Consider the following 23864-nt stretch of genomic DNA (forward strand, 5'->3'; position numbering starts at 1 on the left):
ACAAAAATAAAAAATGTGGTTTTCTTTATTATTTAAATATCAAATAAAAATCCATTAGATGAAACACTTCTACCACGCTGAAGAAACATTTTTCATTTAATGTATTTTTCCCCCTTTCTTTACAAAAATTACACATAAATATATATTTACATAACTTTCAATGCAAAAAAGGAAAAATAACTAATTTTGAAAAGGCTGAAATCAATGATTTTTCCTCCCCATTTTTTCTTTGCCCAGGACAAATAATAATTTGACCCCAAATGCATATTTTGGTGAATGAATTAGTTCCATGAAGAACTAGTTCTGTGATGCCAGTCCCTCAGCTGAGGAATTGGGGACAGCGGGTTCTGAAACAATCCCCAGAAATCACTCAGTTCTGTTTGGTGCCTTAGGAACATTTGCCAGTGGTATAAATTAGCACAGCTTGGTTTGCCATCAATTATTTTGGGAGTAGTGTAGTGGTACATAGGTTCCATATGCTGCGAGTTGTTTCTGATGCTTCTCTCTCCTTCACTGACAAAAAGCTCTAAATTAGGGAGACTCTATGCTCCAGCAGCTTCTATGTCTTGTGTATCAGTGTCCCTGTGCTTCAGAATGGCAGGAGGATGCTAGAATGCTAGAAGAGAGCAGATTTAGATTGGCTATTAGGAGGAACTTCTTCACAGTTCGAGTGGCCAAGGTCTGGAACGGGCTCCCAAGGGAGGTGGTGCTCTCCCCTACCCTGGGGGTCTTCAAGCGAAGGCTGGATGTGTATCTAGGTGGGGTAATGTAGGCCCAGCACTCTTTCCTGCTTATGCACGAGGTCGGACTCGATGATCTATTGAGGTCCCTTCCGACCCTAGCATCTATGAATCTATGAGGAGTGCTTTAATTAAAGCTCATTCAACAAGCTTTAAAGCACCTCCACCGCCCCTTTGAAGTGTGGGGATGCTGATAAATAAGATGCTCTAGGTACTTTAATTAAAGCAGCTCTTAGAGCTATTGTAATTAAAGTGTTCCACCCCTATACTCCTGAAGCACATGTAAAAACACACATGAATTTAAAATCTGAGAAATGGAGAGAAAATATGGCCTCAAATAAAAGCTAGAATGTTATATGACATTGAGCTTTACACTTTCATTTTAATAGGCAATTACTTTTCAAACAGTAGAGCATGTCAGCTTGACTTTGTAAGACTTGAGTTGCTCCTAAGAGTCCAATAACAATTAAGTTATATGACACAAACAAGTGATTTGGTGATATCTGAATTTCAGCTGTCATCACCACAAATCTTTATCAATAAATAGCACACACAAGGCTGTCTAGCTGGTGACCTGTGGATTGCATGTGGCTCCCAAGACATTGATGTGCAACCCTGGACTCTGGATCAGGTGCAACTCTCTGCTTTGGTCTTCTGCTGCAGTGCCTAGGCTCTCCCTCCCTCCTTTAGCTTCTGCTGCCTGCTCTCATCCCTGGGGGTGGCAGCTTGGCCCACAGGGCTGAGAGAGCCCATGGCCAGAGGGCTCAGGGACCTTGCGAGACATCCATGTCAGTGTGGTGCAGCAAGAGTCACCTGCCACAGGGGTGGAGGGCAACAGTGTTTTGCAGCACATCTGCAAGGCACAGGGGTGTGCTGTATGGTACACTGCAGTGCATCTGCACAGCATGGGGAAGGGGGTGCACAGCACATTGCAGCACATCCTCATGCTATGAGGGGAGTGGTTATGTGGCACATCCATGAGGGTGGGAAGGGATGAAGGAATCTCATGGTGTAGGGGACTCACATGGCATGCCAGCAGAGCCCGGGGTGTCATGATAGGCTGGGCAGGGGCAGGTGCAGCATGCGGCCCACCTGTGGTCCCCAGCCACTTTGAAGTTGGACAGCCCTGTTGCAACACAATAATGGTGTTTAGTACAGTTTAAAAATCCCAAATTTATTTTTAGTCTTCTGAAATGGAACGTTTATAGTTATTCCCATATCAAAAAAAGGAATTACTGTCCTTCTGTCCTGACTTAGGACAGAAATGTTTCAAAATAAAAATATAATTTTTCATGGAAGGAAGACTATTCTTGCTGTCACCTCTCTCATTTATAAGAGAGCATCTTAACTGAGGGTCTAGGCCTATTGAAAACAACAGGAAAATGGAAGATATTTTGAAACAGGTACATTAACCAAGGGGAGCACTAATGGTATTTTGGGTGTCCTACTTGAACACTTTCATATTGTAATGTGTTTGCTATTCTTTTAAGTGTATCCTTAGCTCTGGATTTCATTAGGAACTAGCTATAGCATTCCTCTAGCATACTTTAGTCTATATTGTTGATATGCACTCTGTAGATGGGTTCAAGTGCCTGCTGCCCTACAGGCTGGCTTTGCTCAGTTCCCCTATGAGTGCCTGAGCCAGTCCACACTGACAAGAAGTTGTAGACCAAATAGCTCTCATTTCCATCTGATCCACCTACCAAGTGCTCATCACTGTAATACCTGAGTATCTATAGTAGCGTTGTAATTACATGCCCCAGAGTTTTATGCTTTGACAATTTAAGTGCTTTCTGTGAAAAATGATACATTATTTTATGGTGATGAAATTCTAACACTGTATTGCCAAATAAGGCATTGAAGATGTTGTTATTGTCTGTTATTCTAATTCTATATTTTTCAACACTTCAGGAATACAGCCTATGTTATACTGACCCCTATGCATATGAGCACATGGGGTCTCCTGCTCTTAGCATGCCTTCATGTGATAGGGACAGAGGGAGGCTGCATGAATGGTGGATTTTTCAGCTTGGAAAAAAATTCTGGAATTAAAATCAACTATAAATACATAAAGAAAGAAAATAAATAACTAGAATTTAAAAAAACAAAACAAACAAAACAGGCAAACTACAACATTCAACATATTTTTGATTGTTTTTAAGTTTTTAACTACTTAAGAAAATTTTAGCTAAACTTTTAAAATATTTCACTTCTCCCAGTTAAAATTCTTCTCTTTTAAATGCTTTTTATTGAAGTCACCAAAACACAACCTGAATTTCTGAACAGGTTCAGTCCCACTGTGATATACTTTTTTGGGAAAAGAAAACAACTCCCTAAAGCCATAATGCTGCCAGCTCTAAACAGAGGAGAATAGCATTCCTGGGTAGGCTTTGTTCAGAATCATGGTAGCTTTTTGCTCACTGGGATGACTATGCTTGGAAAAGAGTTTGAATAAGCTGTACATGGTTGCCTCACACCACATGCCTCACTAGTACTCAGAAGACGCCTCGACAGCAGAAATAATACTTTTTGGCACTGGTGTTTGCGGCTCCTCCTCCCTACTCTCTGGGACTAAGTCTCCAAGGTCTCACAGTTTATAGTCTCTCTGTGCCACTGTCACTTCTCAGCAAGGTGGCATTTATCAGCAGGGGGCTATGAAATCTCTTTGTCATTAAGTATGTTGGGCTGACATGACAGGATATAAGCCAGCTTCCAGCATCCTTTGATGATCCTTTAGTGCTTTTAAATGATTTCTAGTTAGATAGCTGGAGGCCTTTGGCCATGTTACACAGCGATTAAAAGGGATTGTTATAATACAGATTGTTATTTACAATTTTCTGTCACTGCCATACTCATGTAAAAATATGCTTTCAACTTGGTACTTATGAATTCCTCCAGCACCTTCTTACCAGAAGGGATGTTAAAACCCTTCCATTTTGTTTTTATCTTATTTTTAGTTTAATTCCACGCTCACAACCATACCATGGGTTCCTGATAGAAAAAGATGTCCATCAAAGTAGATTAGCCAGAGCAGGATTACCTCTCAAATTTTCTTCTAACCTTTTGAAGGACAGAAGAACTTTTTCTTTATACATCAACTATTTAACTGGCTGTTGTAGTAACTGCAGAAGGAGGGTTATGCCACATACCAGTGAAAGGTCTTGGAGTATATAACTGTGTTAAACCACATCTTTGATATTTTGCACAGCGGATATTAAAGATGCCTGCTGGTCATTTAATGTCAACACTCAGCAGGCATCTGCTATACCAAACAAGGTTTGTGTCAAGAACTGCTGCAGTAATGCCTGCTATCTTTTCTTTTCTTTGGAGAATGTTAGGAAAAATAATTCTTTACTGTTATTTTATGGTAATAAAGAGATATATTATAGTGAGATTAGCAGACACAGAGGGTGATTCATGATTTCACTTTTGCCTTCCTGCATTATAGGTCTTCTGTCAAATAGAGAACTAATGAAGTGTCTATGCTTCTTGCCTCCCACACTGATAAACCCATTATGGCTCTGATCTTGCCAGAAGTTGAGCACTTGCTACTACAATTGGAAGCAAACAGGTATTAAGGGCGCAGACAGAAGTGACAGTTTTTGCCTGATCTGGCTACAGAATGCAGTCTATAGCCATGACCAAACACAAGGGCATAACTGCAGACTGCTTAAAAATGGCTAATCAGGTGAAAGTCTAATTCAGATTAAAACATTTCAAAACAGAGCATCTTTTGTAACTTGCATCTGTCTACCTGCCAACCTTCAAGTTGTTTTCAGAATGAGAGGGGGAAGGGAAGTGGAGGGAGTTTGGTCTGGGGGTTTTTCAGACCCCACTGGAGGATGGGGTGTATTGGAGGTGTGGGGGGGTTCCAATTCACTCACCCCACCCTCCAGCGCCAGGTAAGGAACCCCTAGAACAAGCTCCCTCTGCTCCCTTTCCCCCTCCCATTCTGAAAATAGCACAGGCTGGCATGGAGGAGGGGCCTTGCTAGGGGAAACTGGCAGGAGGCTGGCAGCTAGCAGCTAGATTCCTTCTCCACTGGAACCAACAGTGAACTTCTGTTTGGTCTGGGGGATCCTTGTAACTCAGAACACTTGCTGCAAAGCGTTTTGAGTTACAGCTGCGAGCTGCACTTCTGTCTGCACCCTAAGAGCATCAAATACCTCATATTTAGCACCCCTTAAGCATCTGCACAGACAGCCACATGGTAAGACTTCGATTTTCTCCAAGAATGGGCTGGTCCCATGATCATACCTGTTTCATTATAAGCACCTCAAATAAGTACCTGTACACAATGAGCTAAATTAAAGATAAGAGGTTTATTCTGAATGATGTGGTGGAATCTGATTTTAATTTTGTGATGAATACAGAATTTTTTTAACACCCCAAAACAATTTTAAAAAAAAATTATATTCGATTGTAATTTTTTTAAAAATTAAAGTTATTTCACAATGGAAAACTGAAACGTTCCATTTCCAGACTGCTTTTTAAATATTTTTAAAAGTGAAAATGCTTCTTTTTGAATTTTTTTGCAACAAACCAGAATTTCTTATGGTGATACCTTTTATTGGACCAACTGTGTAGCTGGAATAGAGTTAGACAAGCTCCCAGATACAAGACATTCTTCATCAGGTCTGAGGCAGGCACAACATAGTAAAGAACAGTAGTGGGAGATAGAGAGAGTCCCAGGGGTAGATTCATAGATATAGGGTTGGAAGGGACCTTGCAGATCTTCTAGTCCAACCCCTGGACTAGAAGATCAGCAAACATACAACATGTCATAAAAGAAATACCAATGTTTAGCCCTTGGTTCTTAGTGTCCAGCCAGCTTATAAAGTTTTGTTCCCAAGTTCATCTTTTAAAGGTGTCAGGTAGGTTTCCCTTCTGCACAAGGATAGTGAGGTCAGAGAAGGAGTGGTTGTTCTGTGAGAAATGTATCTCTGTCCTTTCTGTTTTTCCTATGAGAGTTCCTTCTGGTGCATAGTTGCTGTTTAGTTTCACCCACTTAGTTGCCATAAGGGTACTTGTTGCACTGAATCAGATATATCACATTTTGGGAAAGGCAGGTGTAGGAACAGTGGATTCTGACTTCTTTGATGGTGGGTGTTGATAGTAGAGGCAGGCTGTGTCTACACATGATGCTTACTGCTCAGTATCTCATTACTACTGCACAGCAGCATCACTGAGCATGAACTGTGACACAATGCTACTGAGCAGTAGTAACGAGCTACTGCACAGTAAGCATCACTAGGCAATCATGCCAGGATGCTACTGCACAGTAACACCAGTTACTGCGCAGTCATTTAGTACTTGGTTATACAAGTACTAAATAACTGTGCAGTAATAATTGCACAGTGGGCGGCTCAGGTAGATGTGCCTGCAGTGGAAATCTGCTGACCGGTTAAGTATTTCTTGCCAAGGCAGGGCTGAGTTCCAATGTATCAGAGTATCATAGTTGGTAGAGTTGGAAGGGACCCAACAGATCATCAAGTCTGACCCCCTGCCTTGGGCAGGAAAGGATGTTGGGGTCATAAGACCTCAGTCATGTGTCTATCCAGCCTCCTCTTAAAGACCCCCAAGGTAGGAGTGAGCAGCACTTCCCTTGGAAGTTGGTTCCAGGTCCTATCCACCCTAACTGTAAAGTAATGCCTCCTGATGTCTAGCCTGAACCTGCTCTCTGTCAACTTGTGGTTTTTATTCCTAGTTACCCAGTGTGGTGCCCAAGGGAACAGGGCATCTCCTATTCCCTGCTGATCCCCCCTGGTGAATTTGTAGATGGCTACCAGATCTCCCCTCAGCCTTCTCTTGTGGAGGCTGAATAAATTCAGGCCCTCTAGCTTCTCCTCATAGGGCCTGCCCTGCTGCCCCCCAGTCATGCGAATGGCCCTCCTCTGGACCCTCTCAATGCTCACTCCACTTGATGTCAGTTAGGCAGTGGGGATTTTTCTGATGATGATGAATTGGTAAGGTTAGGGGCTGTTTGAAAGCCAGGAGTGAAGAGGATGAGAATATTTCTCTTGAGATCTGATCTTTGTTGAGTAGGCTGTAGTTATCTGGTGATTCTTCTAATTGGTTACAGCACAGGGTGGTGGTGACCACCAGGGGTGTGCTGTAGCTGGGCATTTTCTTTTTGTACTGTAGCTGGTTACTGCTGGGTATCTGGATAGGTCTTTCAAATATTTCTCTACTTGATTGTCCTTGTTGTATAAAGGCAGATTTTAGGTTGGTCAAGTGAGCATCACAAGTGTTCTCCACACAGCAGATGTGGCAGTACCATGATGGCTTGCCTGTAGATTTTGGTAGGCTTTTTTGAAACAAACATCCGTTACCACTGACCTCTTTCTACAAAACATGTCACTTGTGAAAAATAGGTACTTTTCCTGACAGAAAAAATGGTTTGTCAAAAATTTCTCAGAAGCTGTACTTACTAGTCCTACAAGACACTGGAAATGTAGTCCCAGACAGATGTTTAAAACAATCATTCTTTTCAGTCAAACTAAGCAGAACCTCCCAGTGCCCAGTCCCTGTCTGCCAGGCTGAGATTTTGATGATGGCTTATAAAATTGCTCTGCTGAAGGTACAACCTCCCTTACACTGGCTAATGTGCTGCCAACTTATAAGTTCACAAACAACTGTTACAAGCTGTGTGCGCTCAGCTGACAGCGTGTATTTTCTATTTTCATGGTTTCTGCATGTCACATTCTGCAGAATAAATGCAAATGCAAGCCCAAATAGGACAGATTTCATTCGGAGAGAGCACAGTATATTAGACTATCATTAAATTAGGGCAAATCGTGTGACAAAGTTATTATGAGTAAACGGGCATGTCAGCCACACTGTACTGAATGCCCATGTGCACACTCTTATCCACTGTTAAATAAAACCAGACCCAGGCTAGAGCTTCTTGCTCGTTCCCTGCTCAGGTTTTTTCTGTACTCAGCGAGTATCCAGTGAGCATGTTCTCTAACTTCTGCCATCAATCAGGTTTTTTTCCTAAATGGTTCATCTGGCCTAAAAAGATGAAAAGTTGTTGCCCTCAGGTTTTCTCTCCCAAACATATAAAAGCCAAATTTTCTGTAGTTGCTTTTACTTTCATGCCTGGAATCTTACCGAATAGAAAAATGTATAGAATGATATAAACTATTGAAGAAAAGCTTAGTGGTAAACCTCACATTATTTTAAATCTATACTAGCAACTGGGCTCAGATCCTGGTCATCATTTACAATCCTTTGCACTGTTCTGGCCATGGAATGAGGGCGTTGAGGATTCTTCCCCAACCTTTACTCCTTGTTACCCAGAATAAGTGCCCCAAGGATAGGCAAGAATGAGAAAACGTGGGCAGAATGTACAATCCCTTACCTGGCACAGCAGCCTCTAGAAGCCATTACAAACAGCTGAAGCAGTTCTAAGGCCCTTTTTACATGTTGCACTTTGAGCTGCTCAAGTGTTGATTGGTGTAAGTGCTAGCTCCAGTTTGGAGCAGTCAACCCTTAAGGCTAAAAGTTTTCTGTGACTGTCCCCAACCTGCACAGCTGTGACTTGGGGTGGGAAGGTCACACCCCTGGGGAGTTGGTTTGGTGCAGATCTGCCCCTTGGGCAGTAGAGTTCAGGGGGTGGAAAGTGTGTCCACGCAGAACAGGAGGGTGGAGAAGGACACTACATCCTGGGATGCTGGAGGACCTTGGTTCATCTCTGGGACCACACATTAATGGAACACAAACTAAGTAACCCTGAGATCAGAGATAAAACTGCCCTGGGCTGCTGTAACTTTAAAACATCTTAACTGTGCTTAAAACTAGTTTCAGGTATTGATGTGTAGACAATCCAAGGGTTAAGAGCTCCAGGAACCTACTAAAATTAATTTGTAACAAGCCCCTAAAATAGCTGGGAAAACCAGCTCTCAGCCGGCCCAGTAGTGCAGATGGAGACAGAAAGGCTTCGTGACAACATTCTTGATCCCTACCAGGTGCATCAAAGGCTATTTCGATCCACGTATTTGATATTTCTTTTTTTTAAATTATTATTTGCTTCACTATATGGCAAGGCATCTAAAGCACAGACACATACTGCCTGAATGCCTTTCTATGGGAAGAAGGATCAATTTATTTCCTGCTGCTCATGACTGAAAGGAAAGGAACCTAGAGTATTTTCCTTATTCCTCCTACTGCTGCTTCCACAAGAAGAATTGTTCCTATGAGGCTGGAAGCAGGACAGGGCAATGAAAAATCCTCCTGCTCACTGAAAGATGCAGTCAGACAAGCAATGTGAATTTCAACATTTCAAGAGTGCCACATTGTGTTTTTGAAGTTTGCCCTTTCACTTTGGTCTGTCACCACTGCTCGAGCAAGGAATTCCTGTTGTCTTTCTTCTGGTGCTGTTCTGAATGGAAAGACATATCTCCTGACATATCTATTTCTCCTTTAATCCAGTTGGTTAGGTTGACCAGATGTCCTGTTGGGCTGGCAGTGGGAGTGTGTAACTGAAGTAGTAACATTAAAAAGCTACATATCAATTGAAGTGAAACCTGATAAAGGACAACCATGAAAAAAAGCCCCAAAACAAAAACACAAAATACTATTTTATTTTCCCCTGCCATACATCAGTGCAGTGCAGTTCACCAGTGTAATAGTACTGTAATCCTATTTCACCCTAATGATTCCCAGTTATCATACAAAATACCCCATTCTCCATATTGATTCAAGATGACTTAAGCCTTTTAAAATTGTCCACAATAAAAATATGTACACAGTATATGAATACTTAATACAAAGTGTAATGCTCTATAATGAGAGGTGCCATATCTCCCATTTATGCACCTTTGTGGCAGATTATGAAATGCGCGCTCCAAACAAATTCTTGTTTATAGATAATCCCACTGTTCCTATTAATCAATCCCATTTCTTACCTAAATCAAGAAATCTCATACGTTTATCTCTATTCAATAGGTTTGTTATAAGGGCAATGCCTTTTTTACTAAACATATTAAATATTTTCATAATAATGATGTCTTAATAAAAGATATTGCCCATTGTGATAAACACAGGAACACAGGAATTAGGCACCCACATCCACATTTAGACTTCTGTATAAAAGCAATTTCCATGAGATTTTGTAGTTTAGTAAATCAAATAATTTTTATTTTGGTGCTTAATATATGTGTTTTTTTGTCTAGACTTCAGCACATAAAAAATGTGGAGTTTATTCTTTAGCCTTGAAACACCAAGTTGCCTTGTACACACCAAATGCAAGTGGGTAGCAGATATATCACATAGAAGCTTGCCATGTTCATTTCTTATTTAACTTCAGGCCAGGACTGAGACATGATTTTGGCATACAAAGCAAATTCCAAATATTTTTTTGTGAGAAACAGCATGTAAGACTTGAATAGAGACTGATTTGACCCTACTGTTTTATTTAATGTTTATGAATCCTTACTTTGGGTTGTCAACAACACATTTCTATTACACAACAAGCATTAACTCAGCCTAACTAATCATATTAAGTGTGTTTTCAAGCTCACTCACCATAAACTGGAACATCAGCACTGTGTTTGATTAGCGTGAACAAATATGGTGCTGAATTACACAAAGAGGTGCTGCTTGAAAAGCTTTGTTGTCAGGTCTTGCACTCTGTATACATTTCACATAAAAGCTTGTACCATTGAGAAAAGTGGCCTATTTCACTTACCTAATCATCATTCTGGATTATGCAATTGCAAGGTTACATGTATTATCATGTGACCCTGACTTTCAATTAAATCTGTTTGTTAGGAGAATTGAAACACTAAATGTATGTGAACATTCTGTCAGAGCTTAATTCATGATACCATCGATATACAGATTAAAAAAGAATCCTTAATTTTCCTGAATTGTTTATCATAATACATGCCTGGCACTTACAAAAAACCACTTAACATTATCATTTATGTCTTAATTTTGCTTTCAACTGGGATTCGCTAGTTCACCCTCGCTAGGTGTGCCTAGACAATATGTTTAATGCACAATTGACTAATTAGCTGTGCAGTAAACATCTTGGTGTCTACATGTACATTCCTATTAGGTTATAGTATACTAATTTACTCTGCAGCAGGATAGTACTTCTATTTGCAAGTACTATCCTGCTGTAGAGTTAAATACTCCATGGCAGTGCACATGTAGACACTGCCCTGACTGGCTGGGGCACAACATGCAGACACTGCCTGCTGGGTAGCCCCACACTGAACCACCCTCATGCCCTAGCCAGCTCCTCCACAACACAGACCTCCCTGGGACCCTTGCCAGCTGGGGCTGCTCTGACCCAGCTCAATGTGCTATGCATGAATAAACTCTGGAGCTCATTGCTCTTGAGTTTATTGCTCCTAGGTGCATGTTCAAACAGTGCCCAGGAGCAATAAATTGTGAAAGTTTATTCATGTGCAGTAATTGTTCGCATAGATGTGCCCCCCCTAGGTCATATAAAGTAAAACCTTAGCTATTTCTGGAAAGGGATATAAATGTGATGAACACCAGTGTAGTTTTACCTCCAGTTCTCTCACAAATAATGTATACCAGAACTGGAGAAGTTTCTCTGTTGTAGGGATTTACCTCATCTGTTTATTTCTTGTTTATGTTGTCACAAAAATCAGTTACATTGGTGTAAATACATTGTGTGTGCAAACCCTCAGAAATGGTGATGCATGTATATGTAGCTTGGAAATCAGTGACAGTCTCATAAATTGAGTTATTTTGTGAGACTTCAGATACTGCTGGAGCTGGGTCAAAATACAATAAGAAAAGTATTTTAATCAGTATTCTGCCTCACTCTGGACAGTCTTGCCTGAGAGTAGGAAGCACAGGAATGAGCAACACTTTATTCTGTAAAAAAAAAAATGACCAAACATTTTTATATCCACAGGTTTGTTTCAATCTAACTTGAAATCTGAATGTTCACCTCAGTTCCTCTCGTATCCAATGCCAGGTTTTTCATCACAATAATTAAAGTGTTTACCCAGCTGCCAATGAAGTCAAATGGCATCTTTTATTTATTTCAAAAAAGGAATTTGGGCATGACTTCTACTTTCTCCAAGGGATTAAACATTACTAGTAAACAGCCTGTAAAAAAAAAATAAAAATCAATGTTTTTTGATGCTTTTTGCAACACCAACAGTCCCCTGGCCATTAAAATCTCCAGCTTGGACATACCAACTACATGATTAGGAATTCAACTGGTTAGGGCAGGTGGCTATCCAACATCCCTAAAGAAAGATATAAAAAAATAGTTTCCCTGAAGGATGATGATACAAGAATCATAGAATCATCAAGAAGTAGGGCTGGAAGAGACCTCCAGAGGTCATCTTGTCCAACTCCCTGCTTGAAGCAAGATCACTGCTATCCAAACTATCTTGTACAAACCTCTTCTTGAACACCTCTAGCAAAAGAGAGTCCACAACTCCCCTAGGCACTCTATTACATTGCCTCACTCTTTTAACAGTGAAAAAGTTTTTCTAGATATCCAATCTAAACTTCCTTTGCTGCACCGTCAAGCTATTGGTCTATGCCTTGCTCTTTGCAGCAAGAGAGAAAAGCTGTTTCCCTCCTCTTTATGGCAGCCCTTCACGTATTTGAAGACTGCTATTCTGTCCCCTCTTAAGCACCTTTTCTGCAGGCCGAACATGCCTAGATCCTTCAGTCTCTCCTCATATGCTTGCCTTCCAGCACCTTTATCATCTTTGTTGCTTGCTTATGGACACTCTCTAACTTCTCCTGTCCTTTTAAAATGTGGAGCCCAGAACTGCACACAATACTCCAGATGAGGCCTAACCAGTGCTGAATAGAGAGGCATTATCACCTCCCAGGTCTTGCACCAAATGCTTCTTTTGATGCATCCCAAAACCACATTCACCTTTTGTGCAGCTGCATCACACTGCAGCCTCATATTTAGTCTGTGGTCTACCAAGACTCCCAAGTCCTTTTCCATAGTGCTGCCATCCAGCCAGGTGTCCCCCATTTTATATTTGTGTTTTTGATTATTCCTCCTGAAGTGTAACACCTTGCATTTGTTTGCATTGAACTTCATCCTATTAGCTCTAGCCCGACTTCCCAATCTGTTGAGATCCTTCTGAATTGCACTCCACAGTCCTTCCCAGTTTTGTGTTATCTGCAAACTTGCTCAAGAAACTTCCTATGCCATCACCCAAATTGTTACTAAAAATGTTGAACAGGAACTCCACTCTAAACCTCCTGCCATTCTGATATGGACTAATTAATAATTACCCTTTGCCTAACGTGGGAGGCTGCCCATTTATTGCCCAGTGCCAAGGACATAATACATAGCTCTGTGCTGCCCCTCTACCATGTCCCATGCTTCACAGATGGCATCATTATATGGCTCTAGCCCCATGATGGACCTCCTTCTATGCCCACCTGGCATTTGGACCCCGACTGGATCCATCCTTCTCAGGCAGTCTACTTTGCCCTCATTCTGGGTTGCTAAGCTGCTAAACCCTTCTCCCTCTTGGCAGTGGCCCCCTCCAGGACCTTTGGCTACACAGGCCCTGGCCTTGCCTCCAGGCCAGTCAGAGCCCGAGGCCTCTGGCTTTGGGTGTCCCTTGTGGTGGGTGCTCTGGCCCTTTGACCATTCTGGTCCTGGCCCCAGCATTGACCAATTGAAGGTTTCTCTGGTTAGGTTATTGAGCCGCTTGCCATCTCTCTCTCTCACATGGGTCTGCTTTCTCAGGCCCCTACAAATCCAGCTCACTCAGTCTCTAAGGCTGGCCTATGCACAGTCCTTCACACCGGCCCACGTGGACCTTACTCTACATAGCCTTCTCACTTGAGTCTACTGCTTTCTCATATGCCCTCATAGGGTCCACTACTCTGCCCTCTCACCAGGGCCACTAGGCCTTACACCCCTTGGGTCTCAGGCCTGATGACCCGTCTGGACCCCTCACCTGTCCCCTCTATGGGGTAACCCACCCAGTCATGGGGGCTAAGGCTATACAGTAACCCATACTTGCCTTTCACTAGGGAGGCACTGGTGTGGCATTTCCTGGGGACCATCCCACCACAGGCAGCTCCACCATATGATCCAACCCCAGCAGAGTGTAGTTTTAGGTCATTCCCCAGGACCAGGAAACTCCTCCACACAGCAACTGCCCACTTAGCTCTGTGGGGATGGGTTTATACTGAGGCTGTCCAGACCCATCCTCCAATCGGAGAGCCCTCTTGCAGTCATGTGACCACCTTGTTAAGCCACACCACACCTGTCAGCTGCTCCACAGCCTGCTTAAGCCTCTTAAAGTGACAGGCACCAAAGGTGCCCTGCCTCGGGCTGCAATGGGCAAAAAGAAATCAACTATTTTCAAGAAAATAAACTACGGACAAAACTACTTGCTAGCAAAAAAACAAACAAAAAATTCCAGTGTATTAGTATCCCATTTAAAAAACAAACCCTAGGACTAAAAAAACAAACCCTAGGACTATGAGATTCCTTTGTCTTATTACTACGTAATGGTGACTGACTATTCAAGATGTTGAGAGTACTTGCAGAACAATATTATGGGAGGTGCGCATGTCCTAACAGTAGTGGAGAATTATATCCAAAAGTTTAAATGCTGTCAGACTTTAGGAAACATTGGCACATGGTGTCGCATTTGATTGCTTTGGTTAATACTGTAAAAGTGATGTTGTAGCCATGATGATCCAGAAATTATGTGAGAGGCAAGAATTTCTTAGGGTGATACCTTTTATTGGACAACTGTGTAGTTGGGATAAAGTAAGACAAGCTTTCAAATGCAAGACATTCTTCCTCTTGCATTCAAACGCTTGATTAATTCTATTCCAACCACACAGTTGGTCCAATAAAAAATATCACCCTAAGAAATCCTTTCCTCTTGTCCATTACTGGACTGTTACTGAATCGCATGCTCCATGCTTTGCCAATAATTGTACAGTATTGTACATTAACATTCTATGAACCAAATGTTTTATTGTTTCTAAGCATGCATATCCTTTAGTCTGTCATTTGATATTAGATGTTCTATGGCTGTAATTCTAAGCTGATGAATAATGCACCCTGTAGTACCATTACAATTGTATTTTCAAGATGTTGTAGTATAAACTAATTTAATTATGCCTCTCCCCTCCTACAAACTGTATAAATCTCTCTATAGATAAATATCTCCATAGGAACACAACAAATGCAATTTTCTTAGCTGATGATGGGTAAAAAGGAGGCTAAAACAGTCAACAGATCGAACAATTAGGTTGATGTGTTCAGTAGAGAGGCTGATGTGATTATAAAACAGTTCCCCCTTAACTTGTTTTTATGATAATTAAAAAAGAAAAGAAAAGAAATCCAGCACCCTGGACTGGTTCCCTCCTAAATATTGTGGAAAACATTTCCCCATTACATAATAGTCCCAGGAAATTTTAGAAAAGAAACATGCAAACATACCCAATACCTTACACATGCCATTAATACAGATATCTCGGCCGTTGTTTCCTTCAAAGCAAGGAGTACCATCAAGAACTGCATCCAGCATTTTCTCTGAAAATTGACCATCCACAGGACGGCAGTGGAGCGCACAAGGATTAGCTGAAGGAAAAATAGAGAGACTTTCTCAATGTAGTATTTTTAATATATGGTTAATCAACATATACTGAATCAACATATGAGACTGATAAATTTTAGTTCATCACAGAACATTCAAGATGCAATATCAGGGCATATATAACATACCCAAAAACTGTGGATTAGTCACAGCCTAGGTGATGGAAAGTAAGAAATTTAGTATCCATAATCAAACTGTGCAATGGTGGTGAAGGAATGCATTTCTAGCTCCATGTAAAGCCCAATCTAGCAAATCACTTGAGCAAGTGCTTATGGAAATAATAGAAATGTATGGCCACCAAGGACCACAAGTGATGATCTCATCTAAGCCCCCTGCACTGAGGCAGAATCAAGTATTTAAACCTCACAGATTTTTGGCTGTCCTTGAAAATGTCCAAGAAGAAGAGTCTACTATATATGGAGGTAGCCTCTTCTAGTATTTCACCAGTTGAGCAATTAGGAATTTTTTTCAGAATACCCAACATAAGTTTGTTGCAAATCAATCTGATTCCTTTTTGTCCTTGATCTGGAGAATAATTGATCACCACTTTGTTTATAACAATTTTTTAAATAGTGGAAACCTGTTATCATTTATCCCCACCCCTTTCAACTCTTTTCTTTCCTACAAGTTTCCTTTAACATTTCCTCATAGGTCAGATGGTCAAAGGGGGCAGGGCGGGGCAGGGCTGGAGCAGGCACTAAGGCAACTTCTGACAACCCAGAGATTGCAAGTTCAAAGCCACAGCAGAAGCACTCACAGCATGGCTCTGTCAGATTCCAATGAATCTGCAAATTTTACTAAATACCTTGTCACAAGGACATGAAAAAGGAAAGGAAGATGGTTTAAGCCTTTTATTATTTTTCCTGCCCACCTCTGAACTCTCTGCAATTTTTCTACTTCTTTCTTTGAGTGCAATGCCCAAACATTGATTGGGCAATCCAGCCAAGGCCTCACTTGTGCTAAATTGAGTAGTAGTACAGCAGCCTCCTGCATCTTACACAGAGCACTCCCATTAATATAACATTTTAGTAGGAGCACAGTAGCACTAATGAGATTTACCATTTTGAAGGAGCACAGTAGGACTAATGCAAATTTAGTTTGCAATCCAATTCAGCCATCAAATCCTTGTCACGCATACTAGCTAATGCATACATAGCTAGACATTCCGTTTTGCATTTTTGCATTTGATTTTTCTTCCTAAGTGTAGTATTTTGCACTTATCATTAGTGAATTGCCTCTTTTGAGTTTGAATGATTTTTTAGTTTTTCAAATTAATTTTGAATTTTGAATTCATCCTCTAAAGAGGAGGCAACTCCTCCAGGCTCAGGATCATCTACACATTTTATAATCAGACCTTTCATTAACAGTAATTTTGAATAGAACTATGTGCAAGACAGACCACATGGAAAACCCTGCTTGAAATTCCATCTCAGTTTCATAATGATATATTAATAATTATTTAAGTAAGGTAGTTATGTACCAGCTTTATTGTGCTTCCAATAAGAACATAATTCCTTGCTTATGAGGATGTAATGTGGGGACACTGACAAAATCCTTACAAGACTAGTTATTTTATGTCTATAACTCCTCTTTATCCACTAGGTCATTTATCCTATCAAAAAAGAAAATTAGATGTTTGACATAATCTGTTCTCGACAAACTCTTGTTGGTTGTTTTTATCACCTTATTATCTTTGAGGAACTTTGCTTATTTAATAACTTTCTCCACAATCTTCCTAGGGAGCAAGGTTAGGTTTATCTTTTTCTGAGTCCCTTTTTCCCTTTTTAATGATATGGACTATGTTTGCCTGTCTCCAGTCCTTTGGGATCTCCCTTGTCCTTCACGAGTTCTTGAAGATAATTGTCAATTGTTCAGAGATTGCTCCAGTTAGTCCCTTAAGTGCTCTAGGGTGAATTTTATTAAGCCCTGACAATTTGAATACATTTTTCTTATCTGAATATTCTTTAACCTGTTCTTTTCCCTATTCTGGCCTGCAAATGTAAATTCATATTTAGCCACACTTAAAGTGAATCACAGGCTTAAATGTGTTGTTGGATTTGGGCTTAAACCTGCAGCCAGTATGCCCATAAAAAGTAAGCCAACCAAAGTATCATAACATTTTTGTATATATTTTCGTAAAATATATATATTTTTAAGTATTTGAAAGAAATGTGCCAGTGTACATGGCTCCAGTCCAATGAAGTCAATGAGACTCCATCCATTGACCTTAAGGTGTCATTGAGTTAAGTCTTTCCTACATAGTTTCATTGTTTCAAAAACTGTCTTCTGTCTCAACATCACTATTTTATTGCACCTTCTTTGTGTCAGAAGAGCAACTATATCTGAAAGCTGTGTATTTCATGTAAAATACGATTTTTTGGAATAGTATAAAAATTGTAGCAATAAATGAAAAAAACAGCAAGAATGAAGTTCAGCCTCTATTATTGTTGTTATATTGTACAGTCAATAGGCAGAACACCATCTACTGCACAAAAGTAAAAGCCATTTCTGTATCAAAGAGTTTATAGTATAAATCCCTTATCATGCAAAGACTAAATTTTAAGTACGTGAGAAGTCCTATTCAAGTCAACATAGCTTTTGCAGGACTAGGGTCCAGCTGACACAGATGACAAAACATTCTGGGTAACTCAAAATCTTAATGGAGGTGTTTTATTTTCTGCTAATTGTAGATCATAAAACCATAGAAAATTAGGGTTGGAAGGGAACTCAGGAGGTCATCTAGTCCACCCCCCTGCTCAAAGTAGGACCATCCTCAAATAGATTATCCCAGCCAAGGTTTTGTGTACTTGGGTCTTAAAAACCTCCAGGGATGGCTATTCTACCACCTCTCTGGGGAACCTGCTCCAGTACTTTACTACCCTCTTAGTGAGAATGTTCTTCCTAATATCCACCCTAAACTTCCCTTGCTACAACTTAAGGCCATTGTTCCTTGTTCTGTCATCTGCTAAGACTGAGAACAGTTTATCTCCATCCTCTTTGGAACTCCCCTTCAGGTAATTGAAGGCTGCTATTAAATCCCTCCTCAGTCTTTTCTTCTCCAGACTAAATAAGCCTGGTTCCATCAGCTTCTCCTCATAAGTCATGTTCCCCAGCTCCCTAACCATTTTTGTTGCACTCTGTAGGACTCTCTGCAATTTGTCCACATCTTTTCTGTAGAGGCGGAAGGGCCCTAAACTGGACACAGTACTCCAGATGTGGCCTCACCAGTGCTGAATAGAGCAGAATAATCACTTCCCTTGATCTGCTGGCAATACTCCTACAAATGCAGCCCAGGATGCCATTAACCTTCTTTGCAGCAAGGCCACGCTGCTGGCTCACATTCAGCTTATCGTCCACTGTAACCCCCAGGTCCTCTTCTGCAGAGCTGCTGTTAATCAAGTCAGTTCCCAGCCTGTTGTGGTACAAGGGATTCTTCTGTGCTAAGTGCAGGACCTTATTGAACCTCATGAGATTTTAGATGAAGGCAATTATTGATTTTTTAGAGAAACTTAAGTAAGAAATAGGTAGTGATACAGAGAACTGGGATGGAGGAGCTAATTCCATGTAGAAAGGGCAGGGGTAGCACAGGGATAGGAGTCACAGCAGAGGGATGCAAGGAGGCTTTGGAACTGGTATTGTTCAAGAAAATAATTGTTACAAGTCAAGGGCTTCAATGTTGACAGTGATGGAGCTGTGAAAGGCTTTTGAAGGCAAAGATTTAAAATGAAATCCCTGTTCAGTCCTCTTCTCCTCTAAGACTGCCAAGTGGAGCATCCGTCAACCTTCACTTTGATAGCATTTTTTTTTTGTGATACAAGTAAATGGCATGATTCTTGTATTTCCGCTCATGTAAGTGCTATCTACCTCCTGTGCTTAATTTCATTATCTGGAGCTACCATTACTTTTAACTTACGGTGGTCATGCCACGTGCACATTCTTTCAAAAAAAGAAAACAACAAAAAACAAGCATTATTGCTCAGGAAAAAGAATATGGAAATTCCACATAGTCTGTCCCCTGCTCTTCACTCAAGCAGTATGAAAAATTGTGCAAAACCATTTCTTCATTCAAGGAGTTCTAATGAAACAGGCAGAGCAGCTGCTTGACAGCTGTACATTTTCTTATTCATGTATTAGCTTAAAATTCCCCATAGTATCAACTTTCATTTCAAGATGCACTGAGAATGAAAGACAGCCACTGTGCCAACTGCTGAAAAGTAAAACATCCTGAACAGGCATGAACAGAAAACATGGAACTTCCTATTGAACCTCTCACAAACTAAAAGCAGTTCCTGTCCTTTCTATTTGTTATGCATCAGACTGGAACAATAACTCTAAGAATGATGCTCCGAGTATGCATTAATGTTTCACATGCAAACATCCCTGATTATGGGGTCACTTCAGCCGCTGACAAAGTTTGCTATCTACCTAGCCATTATTTTAGCCACGTATTTTCCAAAGCTCTTTACAGCCCTAACCAAGATCATTATATTGGGAACTTCACAAAAGATAGTTTCAGTCCCAAAAAAACTTACATTTCAAATATACAAGACAGACAAAGAAAGCATTTGTATCATCCCCTTGGCTGCTTAGGCTGCTGGCTCTGGCAGGCAGGTTCGCTCTCTCCACTCTAAGCCACCCTTCCCAATTTAAACGCAGTCTTTAAACTGCAAACAAATAGGCAGAGAAGCAAACAGAACCAAGCCCTGATGCCTGCTCAAGGGCATTTGGAGGGGAACTCCTGACTCTGGCCCACAGCACAGCAGCTTGGTCCCACCTCCCTGTAGTAAGCGCTCTATTAACAGCTGACTCCTGCCCTCCAAACTGTCCCTTCACCATTTGTTTCTCCACTCCCCTCTGCATTTTTGAGTTCCCAGTGAGTCACTCCCCTACCAGTAGCTCCCCCAAGACTGAAGCTACTCAACAGAGCTGGCTGCCCCACCCCCACCAAGGTGACAGACCACCTTATTACACCCCCACCCTTTTGATAGAGAATTGAAGCATGGGAAGATAAAGGGCTAGAGCCAGGTTACTTCCACAGGTGCTTATACTGAGGTGTAGCAATGCCTTGCTTCAAAGAAGTGATCAAAGAAGTGATCAGGGTTAAGCACTAGGACATCTCTATAGTCAATGGAGAGACTTAGGTACTTTTGGAGAGTGATCGAGAAAGGCTGGAGGCAAAGAATAGGAACAAGGAAACCCAGGAGTGCAGCCCTCTCAGGAACTCAAGTACCTAAACCAGGCTTTGCTCTTCCTTTAAAATGTTTTTTCCGGTTTCTGAGTGCAGCCACTTCTTTGTAGGTAAGTGGGTAATAGTGCCCACTTTTGTATAACATCCTCATGATTAGAGCACTTGGCCAGGAGTGGAGGCTTGTGTTCAGGCCCTCCACAGCCTGAGGGAGTGAAATCAGAGCCACGCAGCAAGAGGGAATGTGGCTCTATAACCTACTGGGTAGGGAACTATCATGAAGTGGTTGAGATCTGGGCTCTGCTACTCTTGCTTGTTCTCCTGCTGGGCCGATGACTTACTTTCTTACTGGCTGCCAACTAGAAATGAAGCCATTGATTACTACCCTCCGAGCCCAATGCTCCAGCCAGTTTTCAATCCACCTTACAGTCATTCATCTAAACCTTACTTCCTTAGCTTGATGGTGATAATATTGTGGGAGATTCTATCAAAAGCTTTGCTAAAGTCAAGCTATATCACATCCATTGCCCTCTCTGTATCCACAGAGCCAGTCATCTCATCACGGAAGGCAATCAGGTTGGTCAGACATGACTTGCCCCTGGTGAATCCATGCCGACTGTTCCTAACCACCTTCTTCTCTTCCAAGTGCTTAGAAATGGATTCCTTGAGGATCTGCTCCATGAGTTTTCCAGGGACTGAGGTGAGGCTGACTGGTCTGTAGTTCCCTGAATCCTCCTTCTCCCTCAGACTGGCTTCCCAGGGGATCCTGCCCATCAGTTCCCTGAGTCCTGGGTCCTACCAGGGTTTGAATTATGAGGCAGCTCAGGGAGGCTGAGTCCCCACTATAAGACACAACAGGCCACCTGTAAGATTTGAAAATCATAACCGGGGGGGTCTCCAATTTTATTAGGGCATTGTGATGGGCAGCCCAATTTTTTTTTATAGACTCCCCCAAGAGTTAAAGTGTATTTCAAACCCTGGTCCTTACTCTGTTGCTCTCCTTCCTTACTTCCTTTTCTCAGGATCCTGAACTCAATCATGTCATGGTCACTGCTGCCCAAGTTGTCATCCACTTCTACATTCCCCACCAATTTTTTCTTGTCTGTGAGCAGCAGATAAAGAAGAACATGGCCCCTATGTGATAAGGATGAATTATAAGGTATCTTAAAAGCATATTGTAGAGCATATATGCATGCATTCTGCATTAGGTTAAACAATACAAAATATTGCTCTCCCCAAGTCCCATTAGCATTGCTCACAAGTGGATATTTGGAACAGACTGTCTTCAGATTACAATAGATGTATACATGTGCATAACAAAAGGGAATGGATGTCATTTTTCATAAATGGGTGGGAATTTCAAAATGTGATTTTTATATTTGGTCTCTGGATTTGGCCTATGCATTTAGAACTAACAATGGCTTAGGTTTTTGTATTTTTGTAAAAGAAAACACTCTTTCATACAATATCCAATCAGCCTTATTTTCTTTGTTAAAATATATTTCTAGACTACTGCTCGTTCCGTATCTATCTTCAATACTTCGTTTGTTAGATGAGAGCATGGCAGAAAAAAGGTGCTATTTAAGAGCTTCATTCATAGCTGTCAGGCATTATAAAACTCAGTAAATATGATGAAAATCCTACTGACAGAAAATAGATCTAAAGTCAAATAGAAATAGCGGTCTTTGAGTTTAACTCCTCTAAACAGTTTTCTTTTTTTCCTTGGAGGAAGGAACAATTTGTGATGGTAATTGCTTTTGGATAGGTTTTGGATAGTTCCTGGTCACTAACTGCTTTTGTGCTATCACTGAAAAGCAAATTTAATTGTAATAAGTAATGCAGACAGCATCTAGCAACGTAGCCCTTTATTTTAAGGTGAGCCACATGGCAGAACTGTGGTGGATTTATTTAGTAGAATCTCTTCTCTTCTTTTGGAGCTGGTTTCATTACAATTCCACCTACTTCAAGTCTCCTATATACTCTAAACAGAATCAACCCCATAGTGCATGCAACATCTGTATATTAAAGAAACTCTAACTCCAACCAGCATCCATATGTTCTTAAAAACAGCAATTTTCACTGACATAAATAAAACATTCATGTGCAGATCATTTTCTTTCACGCAGCAACTCTCTCTCTTTTGTGAATCTGACTGTACAGACAACATGCACTAACGGGCATAACTTCATACCTGTGGTGTAAATTGGAATCCACTGGTAGAATTCATTCTTGTAGGGAACTGTGTCAAACTCACTGCATTGCATCTGACGAAAGGTTGGCATGCCTCCCTGACAAGGGCTAATGTTACACATGCGATATCGTTTCCTTTCTCCCGTACAGTACTTTCCTCCAAACTGAGGCCTAGAAATGAAATATGAAGTTTTGGAGTATTAGGGTCTGTTTGAATGTGAGATTTATTTTAACTTTGCATTTGCTTGTCACATCAACTGGACAGTAGTATCTTTTAGATTCTGACAAGGTAAGCAGATAAATCCAAGTAGATGTGGGGCTCAGTACATTCACAACAAAGTAATGAACTTTGTAGTCAGTAGGAATGAAATGCACTCAGCACTTCACAAGTACTCAGCTCTCATAGCATTGAGCTTGTGAATTCATGTGTATTGTTTGCTGTTTAACTAGAAGAATTGACTCAGCCTAAATCTTACTGACCTGGACAGATGAAATACTTCATGGGGTGAGAAACTACTTTGTAGCTGTAACCAGTGTAACTGTTTCATTTCTCTGCTTCATTCTGCAATATCTGAAGCCAAACTGCAGTAATTTACCTCCGGTTCCACTCAGGGGTAAATTACTGTAATTTAGATTGACTTACTGTGGGTTAGGAGTAGACAGATGAAATAGTTACATCAGATAAATTGATGTAAACTCACAAGCACTAAATCCATCCTTTCATTAAATAGTGTAATTGTACATTTGTCCTGAAGATCCTAAGTTCCATTTAAAAACGGTCTCAGGCATCTCTGAAAAATCTCCCTTCCTCCTATTTATCTAGATGCAATAGACCCAAAGCCAGAGTTTCTGAAGTTCCAAAAGAAAACAATGTAGGTTCAAATGCAAGTTGTGGCTACTGAATACCCCTGAGGAATAGGCAAATATTCTCTACCTCCTTATAATTATTGAAAACATTTTTATTATTTGAAGTAGTATCGTTAAATCATGTTTCTGATATATGCAGTAATCCTGGAGGTGAAGTATAACATTTTCTCTCTTTGCTGGAATTAAGTTCCATGGAAGATAAGAAAGACTGAAAACCAGGATAAAGATTGAAAAAGACCAGGCTGGTAAATTTTAGACAAAATTGCTTTTATGAGGAAGAATATGGCT

The 23864-nt window shown here is 40.9% G+C and overlaps 1 protein-coding gene across 1 annotated transcript in view; it reads right to left on the minus strand.

The window, feature by feature from the left end:
- Positions 1-23864, minus strand: part of ADAMTS12 (ADAM metallopeptidase with thrombospondin type 1 motif 12) — a 362955-nt gene that overhangs the window by 93052 nt on the left and 246039 nt on the right. Inside the window, exons 12-13 of the mRNA XM_090037912.1 lie at positions 22711-22880; positions 15185-15318 (exon numbers count right to left, since the gene is read on the minus strand). Coding sequence (XP_089894038.1) covers positions 15185-15318; positions 22711-22880 — 304 coding nt within the window. The remainder of the gene's footprint in view (positions 1-15184; positions 15319-22710; positions 22881-23864) is intronic.

Source organism: Crocodylus siamensis, chromosome 3, assembly GCF_052110815.1.
Source record: "Crocodylus siamensis isolate JL-2025a chromosome 3, ASM5211081v1, whole genome shotgun sequence".
Taxonomy (NCBI): Eukaryota; Metazoa; Chordata; order Crocodylia; family Crocodylidae; genus Crocodylus; species Crocodylus siamensis.